At 46.1% G+C, this 14632-nt stretch overlaps 1 protein-coding gene across 9 annotated transcripts in view; it reads right to left on the bottom strand.

Moving 5' to 3' along the window:
- LIN7A (lin-7 cell polarity scaffold A) overlaps positions 1 to 13202 on the bottom strand; it is an 81918-nt gene extending 68716 nt beyond the window's left edge. Inside the window, exon 1 of one of the 9 annotated variants that reach the window (XM_048835695.2) lies at positions 12993 to 13202. In XM_048835695.2, coding sequence (XP_048691652.1) covers positions 12993 to 13035 — 43 coding nt within the window. In that variant the 5' untranslated portion in view covers positions 13036 to 13202. Of the gene's footprint in view, positions 1 to 8675; positions 8697 to 12627; positions 12647 to 12992 lie in introns of those variants that run through there. The other 8 variants (XM_075124321.1, XM_048835688.2, XM_048835689.2 and 5 more) reach the window with 8 other exon arrangements.
- Between the last annotated feature and the right edge of the window lie 1430 nt (positions 13203 to 14632).

Raw genomic sequence — 14632 nt, 5'->3', positions numbered from 1 at the left:
CTCACAGATATTGTGGAGCACACAGCAAGCAGTAATAACAGTGGGAATATTGGTTTCGCTGAGGTCTAAGCGAGTCAGTAAACTGCGCCAGCGCGCCTTTAAACGTCCAAATGCACATTCTACCACCATTCTGCACTTGCTCAGCCTGTAGTTGAACAGCTCCTGACTACTGTCCAGGCTGCCTGTGTACGGCTTCATGAGCCATGGCATTAAGGGGTAGGCTGGGTCCCCAAGGATACAAATAGGCATTTCAACATCCCCAACAGTTATTTTCTGGTCTGGGAATAAAGTCCCTTCCTGCAGCTTTTGAAACAGACCAGAGTTCCTGAAGATGCGAGCATCATGCACCTTTCCCGGCCATCCCACGTTGATGTTGGTGAAACGTCCCTTGTGATCCACCAGAGCTTGCAGCACTATCGAAAAGTACCCCTTGCGGTTTATGTACTCGGCGGCTTGGTGCTCCGGTGCCAAGATAGGGATATGGGTTCCGTCTATAGCCCCACCACAGTTAGGGAATCCCATTGCAGCAAAGCCATCCACTATGACCTGCACATTTCCCAGGGTCACTACCCTTGATATCAGCAGATCTTTGATTGCGTGGGCTACTTGCATCACAGCAGCCCCCACAGTAGATTTGCCCACTCCAAATTGATTCCCAACTGACCGGTAGCTGTCTGGCGTTGCAAGCTTCCACAGGGCTATCGCCACTCGCTTCTCAACTGTGAGGGCTGCTCTCATCTTGGTATTCATGCGCCTCAGGGCAGGGGAAAGCAAGTCACAAAGTTCCATGAAAGTGCCCTTACGCATGCGAAAGTTTTGCAGCCACTGGGAATCGTCCCAGACCTGCAACACTATGCGGTCCCACCAGTCTGTGCTTGTTTCCCAAGCCCAGAATCGGCGTTCCACAGCATGAACCTGCCCCATTAGCACCATGATGCATGCATTGGCAGGGCCCATGCTTTCAGAGAAATCTGTGTCCATGTCCTGATCACTCACGTGACCGCGCTGACGTCGCCTCCTCGCCCGGTATCGCTTTGCCAGGTTCTGGTGCTGCATATACTGCTGGATAATGTGTGTGGTGTTTAATGTGCTCCTAATTGCCAAAGTGAGCTGAGCGGCCTCCATGCTTGCCTTGGTATGGCGTCCGCACAGAAAAAAGGCGCGGAACGATTGTCTGCCGTTGCTCTGACGGAGGGAGGGGCGACTGACGACACGGCTTACAGGGTTGGCTTCAGGGAGCTAAAATCAACAAAGGGGGTGCCTGTACATCAAGGAGTATTTCAGGCAGGACTGCACGGAGGGTTCCAATAAGAAATGGTGCACCTAAGTTATCGTTCTTATTGGAACAAGGAGGTTAGCCTGGCCTCTGATTGATACATGGCTAGATTTACCTCGCTGCACCTTCTCTGTGAGTGACTGCAGTGTGATCTAGAGGAATGAGTCCCCTAGACAGGGGAGGAGGCAAATGAGTACAAAACAAATCTGGTCTATTTCTTGTTCTGAGCCACTCCATCTATCTTTTACATCTTTGGCTGGCAGCAGACGGTGCAGAAGGACTGCATGCCATCCACATCTCATGGCTGCTCGGCAGAAGATGGTACAGTACGACTGCTAGCCATCTTCATCTCTTGCCTGCCTGGCAGAAGATGATACAATACGACTGCTAGCAATCCTCATCTCTTGCCTGCCTGGCAGAAGATGGTACAGTACGACTGCTAGCAGTCCGTATCGCCTGCCCGCTCACCATAAGACGGTTCAATAGGACTGACTGCAGGACTAAAGAGAATGACCTGGTCAAGTCACTCCAAATTTAGTCCCTGCGCCCATGTCTGCCCAGGCGCTCCCAGCCGACGTGGCCAGGAGCACCTCGGACACGACGAGGACGACTACCAGTCGTATTGCACCGTCTGCTGCCAGAAGGCAATGGGTTGCTGCTACTGTGCAGCAAAGCCGTACCGCGTCTGCCAGCACCCAGGAGACATAGGGTGACGGTTACCTGAGCGGGCTCCATGCTTGCCGTGGTATGGCGTCTGCACAGGTAACTCAGGAAAAAAGGCGCGAAATGATTGTCTGCCCTTGCTTTCACGGAGGGAGGGAGGGAACGGGGGCCTGACGATATGTACCCAGAACCACCCGCGACAATGTTTTAGCCCCATCAGGCATTGGGATCTCAACCCAGAATTCCAATGGGCAGCGGAGACTGCGGGAACTGTGGGATAACTACCCACAGTGCAACGCTCCGGAAGTCGACTCTAGCCTCGGTACTGTGGAAGCGCTCCGCCGAGTTAATGCACTTAATGCACTTAGAGCATTTTCTGTGGGGACACACACACTCGAATATATAAAACCGATTTCTAAAAAACCGACTTCTATAAATTCGACCTTATTCCGTAGTGTAGACATACCCTATAAAACACATTGTCAAAAGGGAAGGAATATATAATATAGCCTGCCTTGTGTTTCCTAAACATTAGCACACAAATCCTGTAATCCTTGTTGTATGTGATGGACTCCTGTACCTGCTCAGAGCCCCATTGGGGATTAGGGATGAAAATAACATTTTAAAAAAGTAAATGTTCAAACGACTAAAATTTTACTGGTTAAATGTTTAACTGTTAGGCTCTACTGCCACCCTGCGCACCCAGGGTCCCGGCTGCCAGCAGGCCCCCCGCGCCTGGGGTCCCAGCCGCCACCACACGCAGGGGGTTCTGCTGCTGCCGCGCGCAAAGCCCTGGGCATGGGGGCCACCAGCAACCAGGACCCCAGCCAGCAGCTGGGATGGGGTGGGGGGAAGGGGATCAGCAGCCAGGAGCTCGGGGGCATGGCAGCTGGGACCCGTGGTGCAGGGCCGGCAGCAGGGTCCCGCAGCAGAGTTTAAATGTTAACCAGAATACCTTACCGATAAGACTGATGTTAACTGGATAACCGATTAACCAATAAGCATTTTACATCCCTATTGAGGATCAACAAGTTTCAGGATCCAGAACAATGTAACAAATGAGGAGTAGAATACATTATTGGTAACCTAAATTCTGTTCAGATTCAGGATCTTCCAGCATAAACTCAAATACAGATGCTCCCCGACTTACGCAATCATTCCGTTCCGGAACGCCTTACGTAACTCGAGTTTTGCATAAGTCGGAAATGTATTCCTGACCATTATGCAAAAAAAAACAACAACAACAACAAAACCCCCTCCTATTTCTAGCTTACGGAGCTTTTTCCGTAAGTGCGGATATGCGTAAGTCGGGTCTTGCGTAAACCGGGGAGTGTCTGTAAACTAAAATTATGTCTAGGTATTATTATTAAATTGCTGCAGTACCAACAGTGTGTTAGGTGTTTACAGACCAGGAGTAAGGCAAAATCCTTGCAGTAATAAGTGTTTGCTCTGAACATTGTCCATCTTGTTTTGGCAATTATATGCCTAACGTGCTCAACAAACTTTTTCTTAACATGAACAAAGCCACTGAAGAACAATGTGGCAAGACTAATCTTGTGTTCAAAAATTACACTTGACTGGGGATTTAAGATATCCCTTTCCAAGTCACAGAAGTGACTTACACCAAATTCCACCAAAACTCTGTGTGTTCGTGGAGTGTTACATATAGACACACATTTATGAAGGACTTCATATTTAAGGCCACATTGTGCCTAGATGCAAGTCTGATGCACAAGTACAAAGTTGAGAGAAGGAGCTGTTGCTCCTTTCTGATCATTGTACAGTGGCCAGGCCCATTTACAACCCCTGAGGTATCAGGGATTGCTCTCTCCTAGAGGCCTCAGGGCAGAAGCCACCTCAACAAGGACAGGAGAGAGAGAGAAGGAAGCAGGACCATGATCCAGTGAAACTGGTTGACTGCAGATTGGAACACAGACTCCTCAGGCAGATCCAGTTCCTTTCAGAGTTCCCCTGGGGAAGTGGATCTCCATACCTACCCACAATTCAGGGCTGTGCCTAACAGATGCAGTTGAGTTCCTCATGTGCATTTAACTTTTTAAAATAGTAACATTATTTTGACATTTCTTATAAAAATCCAAGCTACCATATTAAAGGTATAAATATAGGAGCCATAAGACTTTAGGAAGCATTACTAAACTATGTGCATAATTAAAGAAATTTGTTATCAATGCTGCATGAATGCTTCAGTTGCATAGATCTGTAAAAAACATACTCATTTATAATCCAAAATGCACTAAACCAAGCGGCTTACCCTAAATCCATCTCTTCAGAAAAACATCCAGTAAAAAAAAAATCAAACACAGTGACATAAAACAAATTATTTCAGTCTCTGACTACGTCTTTCTGTTCCAGTACTACATAATCAAATACAGACCAAGCCCTCTGATTTTTTTTATCTTAATGGAATGAGTGATTTTTATTTTTAATATATCATTATTTTGTATATCATCGCCATAAAGGATATCCAGCTGCAAATTTGTGGCACTTAAAGTATTTTCATTGCTCTCAGATCCTACAATGACGGGTGCTATAAAATCTCTGAGATGGACAGATATATTTGATAGATATTAGGTGATACTCATGCCTATGCAGAGGGACAGTACAATCACTCCAACCCTATTCTGAGGGCTTAAGTGGGATTTAAGTGATGCTGGGTCTCTGTAGTAGGGTCAAGGTCCTACCTTATGAATTAGACTTTGTATTAATTATATTATTTTCAGAACAAATATACATTATAGTAAGACTTACAGTCCAGAATAATGGCATGTTTCCAATTTCCATGAAAATTATATCAATGATATGTACTTACCACACACGGATGTGTGTGAGGTGGGGGGGGAACCAAACCCACTTAAGTAGGCTATCAAAAGAGAAGGATGAACAGAAAAATAACATAGAGAAGGATGTACACAGACCTATAAAAGAACGGTGTTCTATCTGGCTGGAATGGAAGTTTATTTTATAACTATCAACAGAACACTGCCATAGCTGCTTATATTAGAAGCTCTAATACTAATTTCCAATCTTTTCTTATTTATCTTTATCTTATCTTTATCTTTATCTCTTCTAAATAAAGTGCTGTATAGGACAACTTTCCCAATGTGTTTTGGCACATCCATTTCATTTGAAAGTTAATTGTTTGAATTAATAGAGAATAAATGGAGTTTAGTTACGCAGTGTAGCTTAACAGCAAGAGGTCTTTCCAGTTTCCTAGCATAGATCTGAGAGCAGTAGAAATTAGGCTGTCAATAAGTTTAGGTTATTTTAAGGTTATGTTCACATATATTAATGCCTGAATGATTTTAAATTAAATCCATCCCAGACTGTTCCCCATTGACCTACTGCACAGCCAGCAGTTATGACCCTGGGTGAAGCTTCATAAACAACTGTGGTATCAGTTCTTTCTGTGCAAAGAATTCAGCAGTCTTTCCTTCAATCTGCAAGCACTTAAGGAAGTGTTCACCCCAAGGATGTGAATACTGACTATATGCAAATAAAAAAGTAATCAGGATATGGGGTGGAAGGATAGATGTAGACATCGGCTAGTGGGACCTGGAAATATATTTTCCATGACAATCTAGCTCTTAACCATGAGTCAGTTCAAAACAATTTAAATATCTAATTGACTAGAAATCAAGATGGTCTCTTGAAAAGTGATCTTTCCTAACTTGCCATTTGCTTGTCCTGTGCAAAACCCACAATGAAGAAGATCAGGGAACATGCTGGTGCAATGTTCTGAGTAAACAGTGGCCACAGCAGACTAAGTTCAGCTTCAGAGTGAAGAGTACAAATAACATTTCAAATAAGTTAAGCTTTTTGAAAAATAGTATTTTAAAATGTTCAGTAAAGATAAAGGTTCAGATAAAGTGAAAGGTGAAAATCCATCTTCTATTATTGACAGATACAGTGATGTCTGCCTATAAGTGAGGGACCCCATGTGAAATCTCAGACAATACAATGGCCCTGACCAGAAATATTTGAGAGAGAGAGTAATAAAATGCCCACATGTTTTAGCTTAAAATGAAGGTTGTTTAAATTAATTTTCTCTCAATGCAATCAATAAACATTAACTTTCAGACCAATGTCTTTTTACATCTCTTGAAAGTTTCCCTGGGATGGAAAAACGGTTTCCATCCCACTTCTATGGCCAGTGAGGATGACTGATAGAATGACATAAGTGGTACTGAGTTGGGGATGTAAGGTTGGTGCAGTAGGGAGAGGGGAAGTGTTTAATCTGAGGGGCATATGGTTTGGGAGGCATAGGCTTCTTGGGTAACTGGTAGGGGAAGTATGGTGGGGAGAGTGACATGAGGATGCTGAGACATCTGGGTCTTGGAAAACCCATCCTCTGACAAGCAGGATTTCTCTATGTTGGGAAGTCCTTACATATGTTCTATGAGGATACTCTACCACAGGGAAACTCTGGCCTGTAACAGACAGGCCCAGACACTCAGGTTGGCCACAGTTTGATAGTGGCAGAAAAGCAGTAGTCCTTCCTCTGTAGATTTTGGGGACCATCCATTGACTTGTGGAGGGCAAAAATCCTTCTTGATGTCCCCCCAAAGAAAGAAGATGGGGGTGGGAGAGTTCAGTCTGGTCCTCCCCCACCAGCAGACAATTGGAGAAAAAGAGGTGAATGCCACCCTAAAGACTCTAAGGATACATGAGAAGTCCTAAGTAGAAGTCTATTTGGAAGGTGCAATTGCCTTATGGGGATCCACGGGCATGGAGCTGGGGAGCCCATGCATTTTAGAGACAAGCCTTAGGGATCCCTAGCAAAGAGGGCTTTACTGGTGAGCTGAGTGGAAGTCTGGTGGAGGCATGGGGAGGGGGCATTGGGTGGATCTGCACTGTAGCAGGAGGCATGGTGGAGCAGGAAAAGAACCATGGAAGCAACAGGTCTCTGGTAGAAGAGGTCATGGGAAAACAGGGTTCTTTTGGGAAGGCCTGGGTTTGAGGTGATCATGACAGGGAGTGGAGGCAGGTGGAGAGTAGGGCTCTGCAAGTAGGGGACGTTAGGTCATAGTGTCACAGGGCTGTAGCCGTGAGGCACTGGGGAGTAAGTCTGCTCCCCAACCCCACATCTCAGTAGCACATTCTTACAGTCCAGACTCAAGAAAGATTGCAGAATGATCAAACTTTAGAAGATTAAATTTTAACTGTTGCCCTTAGCCCCCTTCATGGTTATCTCCAAACAGTGCTTCTCCCATGTTCTCTGTGTCTCCCAACCCTCAACCTCTGACTCTCTGTAAGTCACTGCAGAATCACAGAGCTAGAAGGGACCGCCAGGGTTATCTAGTTTAACCCCATGCCAAGATTCATCATTTATTGTATCTAAACCATCCAAGACAGATGGCTATCCAGTCTCTTTTTGAAAACCTCTAGTGAAGGAGCTTCTACAACTTCCCTAGGCGGTTTGTTTCATTGTCCTACTATTCGTACAATTAGGAAGTTATTCCTGAGATTCAATCTAAATCTGTGATGCTATATTTTGAACCCATTGCCTCTTGTCCTGCCCTCTCTGGCAAAAGAGAACAATTTTTCTCCATCTTTTTTATGACAGGCTTTCAGGTATCTGAAGATAGCTATCATGTGCCCCCATAATTTCCTCTTTTCCAAACTAAACATATCCAGTTCCTTCAGCCTTTACTCATATGGCTTTCATTCCATCCCTTTGATCATCTTTGTTGCTCTCCTCTGGATCCTTTCCAGTTTCTTTACATCCTTTCTATACAGCGCTGACCAAAATTTGACACAGTACTCTAGCTGAGGCCTAACCAGCAGCAAATAGAGCGGTACTATCACCTCTTGTGACTTGCATGCTATGCTTCTGTTAATGCAATCCAAAACTGCATTTGCTATTTTTGCAAAAGCATTGCATTATTGACTCATGTTGAGATTGTGATCCACCACAACTCCCAGATCCTTCTCTGCAGTGATGTTGCCAAGCCAGTTATCCCCCATTCTGTCTTTGTGCATTTGGTTTTTCTTCCCTAAGTTTAGCACCTTACATTTGTCTTTGTTGAATTTCATTTTGTTGTCTATAGCCCAGTTCTCCAATTTATCAAGATACCTTTGCATTTTAGGTCTATCCTCCAAAGTGTTTACCACTTCCCATAGCTTTGTGTCATTCGCAAATTTAATCAATATGCTCTCTGTTCCTACATCCAGGTAATTAATAAAGATGTTAAATAACACTGGACCCAGAACAGATCCCTATGGACCCCACTTGAGACCTCCTTCTAATCTGACATCATTCCATTAATATTACTCTTTGTTTGTGGCTATTTAACAAACTATGTATCCACTTAAGGGTAGTTCTACTGAGTCCACATTTCTCCAGCTTACTTATGAGAATGTCATGTGGGACTGTGTCAAAAGCCTTGCAAATTCCAGGTATATTATGTCCACCGCATTCCGTTATGCATCACAGGCTTTTTCCCCTCCCAAATCTCTTGAACACTTGTAACCCTGCCCCCAACTTCAGCCTCCCCTATAGCAGTGGCTCTCAACCTTTCCAGACTACTGTACCCCTTTCAGGAGTCTGATTTGTCTTGTGTACCCCCAAGTTTCACCTCATTTAAAAACTACTTGCTTATAAAATCAGACATAAAAATACAAAACTGTCACTGCACTCTATTATTGAAAAATAGCTTATGTTCTCATTTTCATATAATTATAAAATAAATCACTGGAATATAAATATTTTACTTACATTTCAGTGTATAGTATATAGAGCAGTACAGTAACTCCTCACTTAAAGTCGTCCCAGTTAACGTTGTTTCGTTGTTACTTTGCTGATCAATTAGGGAACATGCTTGTTTAAAGTTGTGCAATGCTCCCTTCTAACGTCGTTTGGCAGCCGCCTGCTTTGTCCACTGCTTGCAGGAAGAGCAGCCCATTGCAGCTAGCTGGTGGGGGCTTGGAACCAGGGTGGACCAGCAGCCCCACTATCAGCTCCCCACTCCCCTAAGTTCCCTGTGCAGCAGCCGCCCAGCAGGCTATCAATTGCCAGCAGTCCAGCTGTCCCTCCCTCCACTGCCATGTGCTGCTCCTGCCCTCTGCCTCGGAGCTGCTCCCAGGAGCCTCCTGCTTGCTGTGCGGAGGGGGCTAATGTCAGGGTGTCCCGTTCCCCCTTGCTCCTGCACCCTGCTTACCCCATCTCCATAGAGCAGGGGACACACACGACAGGGCTCAAGATGGAGGGAGCTTCATGGCAGCAGATGTGGTCTCAGCTTGCTGATTAACTTAACAAGGCAGTGTTAAGGGTAGTGAGGCAGCGTACTTAAAGGGGAAATGGGCATTCCTCTCTCTCTCTCTCTCACACACACACACACAGTGTGTATGTCGCTGTCTGCCATGCTGTCTCCCCTCCCTCCATTCCTGCTGCCTTGTAGAGTGTGAGGCGACATTAACAATGAGTTAACCTTTGAGGGTTCAGCCAAGTGCTAGTTCATCATTTAGCAGTAAGGCATTCCCTGGGAAATATCCCACCCTCTGACTTCACTACCTCATCCAAGCTTCACGATCATCATTGCTGTGTACAGTATTAAATTATTTGTTTAAAACTTATACTGTATGTGTGTGTGTGTATATATATATAGTCTTTTGTCTGGCAAAAAAAAAATTTCCCTGGAACCTAACCCCCCCCCCATTTACATTAATTCTTATGTGGAAATTGGATTAGCTTAACATCGTTTCGCTTAAAGTCGCATTTTTCAGGAACATAACTAATGAGGCGTTACTGTATAAACAAGTCATTATCTGTATGATATTTTAGTTTGTACTGACTTCACTGGTGCTTGTTATGTAGCTTGTTGTAAAACTAGGCAAATATCTAGACGAGTTGATGTACCCCCTGGAAGACCTCTGAGTACTCCCCAGAGATACACGTACTCCTGGTTGAGAACCACTGCTCTGTAGAAACCCCCACAGCTGCACCTGCCCTAGTAGCTGAATCACATCACATTCCCACCCCAGGACGTACGCTGTCTCCCTTCCAGCCCTGTACAGTCTCAGATTAAAGGGAGATGTCTGTGAGATGAAACTGTGATTAAAATTTCCATTATATTGGAAAGTTGCTCTACATATTATAGTCCTGCAGACACAGATGGTTGTGCAGGTAGAGAGAGACATGCTGACAGGAATTAAAGAAGTTAATTCTAATCAGGCTTCCAATCATGCACACAAAAATGACAGTCACCTTTAAATGTTGTTTTATTTTAACTTACATATTTCTCATTTATCTGTGACGGGGTTTGAAAAATAAAACTGCATATAAAGTTTGTTATGATGACACATTCCAGGACAGTAATAAAGGTTTTACATCTGTATATTATTCACATAGGGCTAGATTTCACCATTTAGACACTGCCCAGAGGAGGGGGCAGTGCAGAGGCACACTGCCCCCATGGACCCCACCATGATAATTCCCTCACCACGATCACTTGAACTACTACATGCCTTCAAGGAATGCACTTTACTCTCCTTGCTGCACTGACTTCTCTGTGGGAGAGCATGGAGCCAGTGCAGGTCTATGGTATTTTCCAGAGTGGACTGTGTCTTGACCTTAGCAGGGCTGAGGCAGACTCAGGAGGAGCCCAGCTCTTTCTATTTTGATAAAAGCAAAGGGAGAGCTTCTCTTCCTTGATTTGAGAAATCTGCTGCCCCAGAGATTCCCCTCTTCCCTGGTGGTAAGGGGAGGACTCAAGTGAAAACACCTGGAGGCACTGGGCCTAGGTGAGATGTCTCTGGGGCTCTCAGCCTTCTCAACAACTGGAGCAGCAGCACCCCCTGAAAGGCGATTGCGTCCCACTGAAGAAGTTGCCTTCTTTTGGAAATGAACACGTTGTATATATTTTTTTTCCTTGCTGCATGCAATCACCTTGTGCTGATGCAACTCTGCATCTCAACTACATTAACAGTGAGTCCTCTTAGGAGTCACTGGGATTGATGAATTCCTTCTCCTATTTTCACCTACTTCAGCCACCAGGTGAGAGGAGGGCATTTTGGCCCTCAACTTCCACCTCTGTGAAAGTGCCAGGCACACCCTGGCCCATATCTAGTGGAATCTTACTTATGACTATTGAGAGAGAGAGTGTTTAAAAAAAACATAGTTTCAATAACGAACAGGAATGCTATGGTATCATAATATTGAAATACTAATAATTCTCTTTGAAAAGCCATGCATTTTAATGGATTGCCATCTGTTCAACACTTTACCGAGAAATAGATTTGTCCTGTTAATGCAAACAATATTGGGATGAAACTACACATTACACAGTAGATTTCTAAGCACTTTGGACAAACACGTATTCTCCTTCTTTCTGCATGCCAGTACTTTATTTCAGTAATAAATTCATTTTGTTCTTTCTTTTGTCTGAATATCTTATTAAAACAACCCACCTAATGCACAGTAAAGTTGTGATGGGACCACAACAGCTGCTATGCCCTCAATTAGGTTCCAGCAAAGTAACCCTAGTGTCCTCTAAATTAAAATCTCAAACTGAGTTCATCAGGTTTCTTTTCCATTGAATTTACAGCAGGAAGCTCTGTGCCTCTTGTTTCGAGTCCATCTTAATCTTCTAGAAAGAGTATTTTTAAAACCAAGGCACTGGCCTAAATCATTCTCTACAAAGTAAAGGATTTACAAATTGCTCAGCGGCTCAGACACACAGGATGCAGATTAAAAAAAATTGACCTAACACTTAAGAGTCCTATCCAGGGAGCTTGTTTGATTTCATAACTAAGAAAAAGCCAAACAAATAATAAATCAAGTTATTTCCCCCTCTGTAATAACCAAATATTTCTGGGTACCTTATTAGGATTACAAATGTACTTTCAATGGTATCAGTTTAGAAATCATTTCTTATTGTCGCCTAATCAGGTTGGGTTGGGAGATCTAATTTTACAGCCTTGTGGCAGAAGTTTAAATTTAGCATAGTCTCAAGCTTTCTGCACCCCCTCTTTATCTCTTTTGTAATGGACTGTACAAAGAGAAGGATAAAAAGGTGCTGTTGTCACAGTCTCGAGGGTGGAAAAAATTTATCAGTGTTGTCGTCAATGCCAGGGGCAACTAGGTGTCTTCAGGAATATAGCTGTCTTCTATATGGAAGCAGTATTAATTATAGCAAATATGGCAAATTGCAGCTCCCTCCCATTCTCCTTTACTCCCCCAAATTCAGATTTTTCGCATGGCTGACTTTCCTTTGCTTATGTCTGAGCCCTTTTCTTAGAGGAGTTAGCTATGGAGAAAGTGAAGCTACCACAAAGCTAATAACTAGAAATGCATCTATATGCCAAGCAGCAACTCTGCCACTATACTTGAGATGCCAGTATAGGGACATACTCAAAATCAATGCACTAGAGATGCTAGTAGGGCAAGATGCTGTACCAGATAGCAAGTTAGCAGAGAAAAGCGAGTGCAGAAAAGATGCAAAGCAAGATCGTAGAGCTACATAGAGAGATTAATACACTACATAGAGAGTGCAATACACTAGCCAGCACTACCCTAGATTTGTAATATACAATCCCCTTCCCCCTGGTACTGTGGGGATCCATGCCCCGGCTATCTCCTCAGGATGCCAGCCCTACCCCAGCCTCCAAAACGCTTCTCCTCCTCGAAGAAAGTTTGGTCTCTTTGCTTTCCTCCCTCCTTCCCCTTTCACCTTACAGCCACCTGCAGTCCGAACTGCCCTGGGGGGCAGCGTCCCCCCCAGTCCCGCAGCCTGCCCACTGCCCTGTTCTCCGGCAACAGGCTCCAAGCATGCAGGTGCAGCTTCAGCAGCCAGCACAGGTACGGCCAGGGGGCTCCTGCGGCTTTGGGGGCCCCTCCCCAGGACCAGGGTGGGATACAGGCAGGGGCAACTCCGCGGCAGCCAGAAGCAGCAGGATGTGCCGGGGATGCGTCTCCAGGGGACACCAGCCTCTTCTCTGCAGCCTACTGTGGTGACTCCCCGCACCCAGGGGCGCCTGAAGTCCCTGCCTGAGCCGCTGCCCTGGAGCGGGCTAGGGGCGCAGCAGCTGCGCTTACCTCTGTCCAGTGTGAGCGGCTGGACCGCTGTCAGCGTCGCCATGTCTGCGGCTGCAGCGGGAGTGACGCTGGGCTCCAGGAGCGGCGTGCAGGGAGACGAGGCGGAGGAGGAGACAGGGAGGTGGGCGGCGCTGGGGAGGAGGCTCCGGCGGGGAAGGGACAGGGGCGAGCAGTTGGCCGGGGATGCTGCTCTGTGGCGCGGAGGAGCGCTAGCCACATGTAGGCAGGCGGGGCTAACTCCGCGCTGGCCGGGCGCCAGGGAGGTGCGTGAGCCGCCGCTGGCTCCCCCGGGCGCCCTGCCTGTGGCTTCCAGATGCGCGCAGCGCCGCCTGGCGTGGGCCGCGTCCTCCGGCCGGCCTGGGGCTCTCCGGCGGGGGCCGGTGCCTGCGGGGAGCCCACCGGGACCTTCCCTAGCTTTATCATAGAATATCAGGGTTGGAAGGGCCCTCAGGAGGTCATCTAGTCCAACCCCCTGCTCAAAGCAGGACCAGTCCCCAGTTTTTGCCCCAGATCCCTAAATGGCCCCCTCAAGGATTGAACTCACATGAGCAGGCCAATGCTCAAACCACTGAGCTATCATTGCATTGCACAGCCTGGGCATGGGGAGCCCCGGAGGAAACAGCGACTTGCTGGAGATGTGGCAATGGCGGGGGAGGGGGAGCCAGGTTCCAGCCCCCGGGAGGGAAGAAACGCCAACTGCAGCCGGGGCTAAGGGGTGGGGGAGGGGGCAGCAGCTTCCAGCTGCTGCCCGAAATGTAGCCTTCCTCTTCTGCCACCCTCTGACGTCAGCAACGAAGTGTGTGGGGGGGCTGTTGGGCAAGGACTCTGCAGCTGGTTGTCCTGCGTCTGTGGGGGGAGGCCAAGGGGTGGGGAGAGTGTGACTGGGTGTGAACTTCGTGTGTCTGCAAAAAGAAAAGGAGTACTTGTGGCACCTTAGAGACTAACCAATTTATTTGAGCATAAGCTTTCGTGAGCTACAGCTCACTTCATCGGATGCGAAAGCTTATGCTCAAATAGGTTAGTCTCTAAGGTGCCACCAGTCCTCCTTTTCTTTTTGCGAATACAGACTAACGCGGCTGCTACTCTGAAACCCTTCGTGTGTCTGGTTTGTTTAAAAAAGCGGATCGTCCTACCCTCTGTCCCGCAGAGAAGGAGGAGATAGGTTGCTACAGAGGCAGGGAAGGGGTGTATTTTTTTAACGGGTACTTGTGTGGCTTCAGCACCATCCTTATCTGTAAAATGGGGAACTAAGGCACAGAGAATAACATGCTGAAGGTCACATGGAGGTTGTTCACAAAGCAGGAAAAAAAGCAAGGTCTCCTGAGTCCTAGTCCAGTGCTCTACACACAAGCCTATCCTTAGTTTGGCTGCACAGGCATTTTCATTCTCAGTGGTCACTTTCAGCAGGTTATCCTTTTGCAGTTTTTACCCACTGGACTGAAGTTTGCCAGGTTAGATGTCAGTCCCAGAGTACACATTTTTGAAATCTTTGAATACAAAGGGTTCAGCCATTCTCTTACAATATAAAAAATGTTTGGCAACTTTTTTTTAAAAAAAATCACCCTTCATGCCTCAGTGGCTTGAGGTAGATGTTGGGCATTTGGCAGCGAGAGTGTCCCCAAGTCATAGATGTGCCTTTT

Source organism: Caretta caretta, chromosome 1 (assembly GCF_965140235.1).
Source record: "Caretta caretta isolate rCarCar2 chromosome 1, rCarCar1.hap1, whole genome shotgun sequence".
Lineage (NCBI taxonomy): Eukaryota > Metazoa > Chordata > Testudines > Cheloniidae > Caretta > Caretta caretta.
The sequence above is the reverse complement of the archived record's forward strand: the minus strand, read 5'-3'. Positions and strand labels throughout refer to the sequence as shown.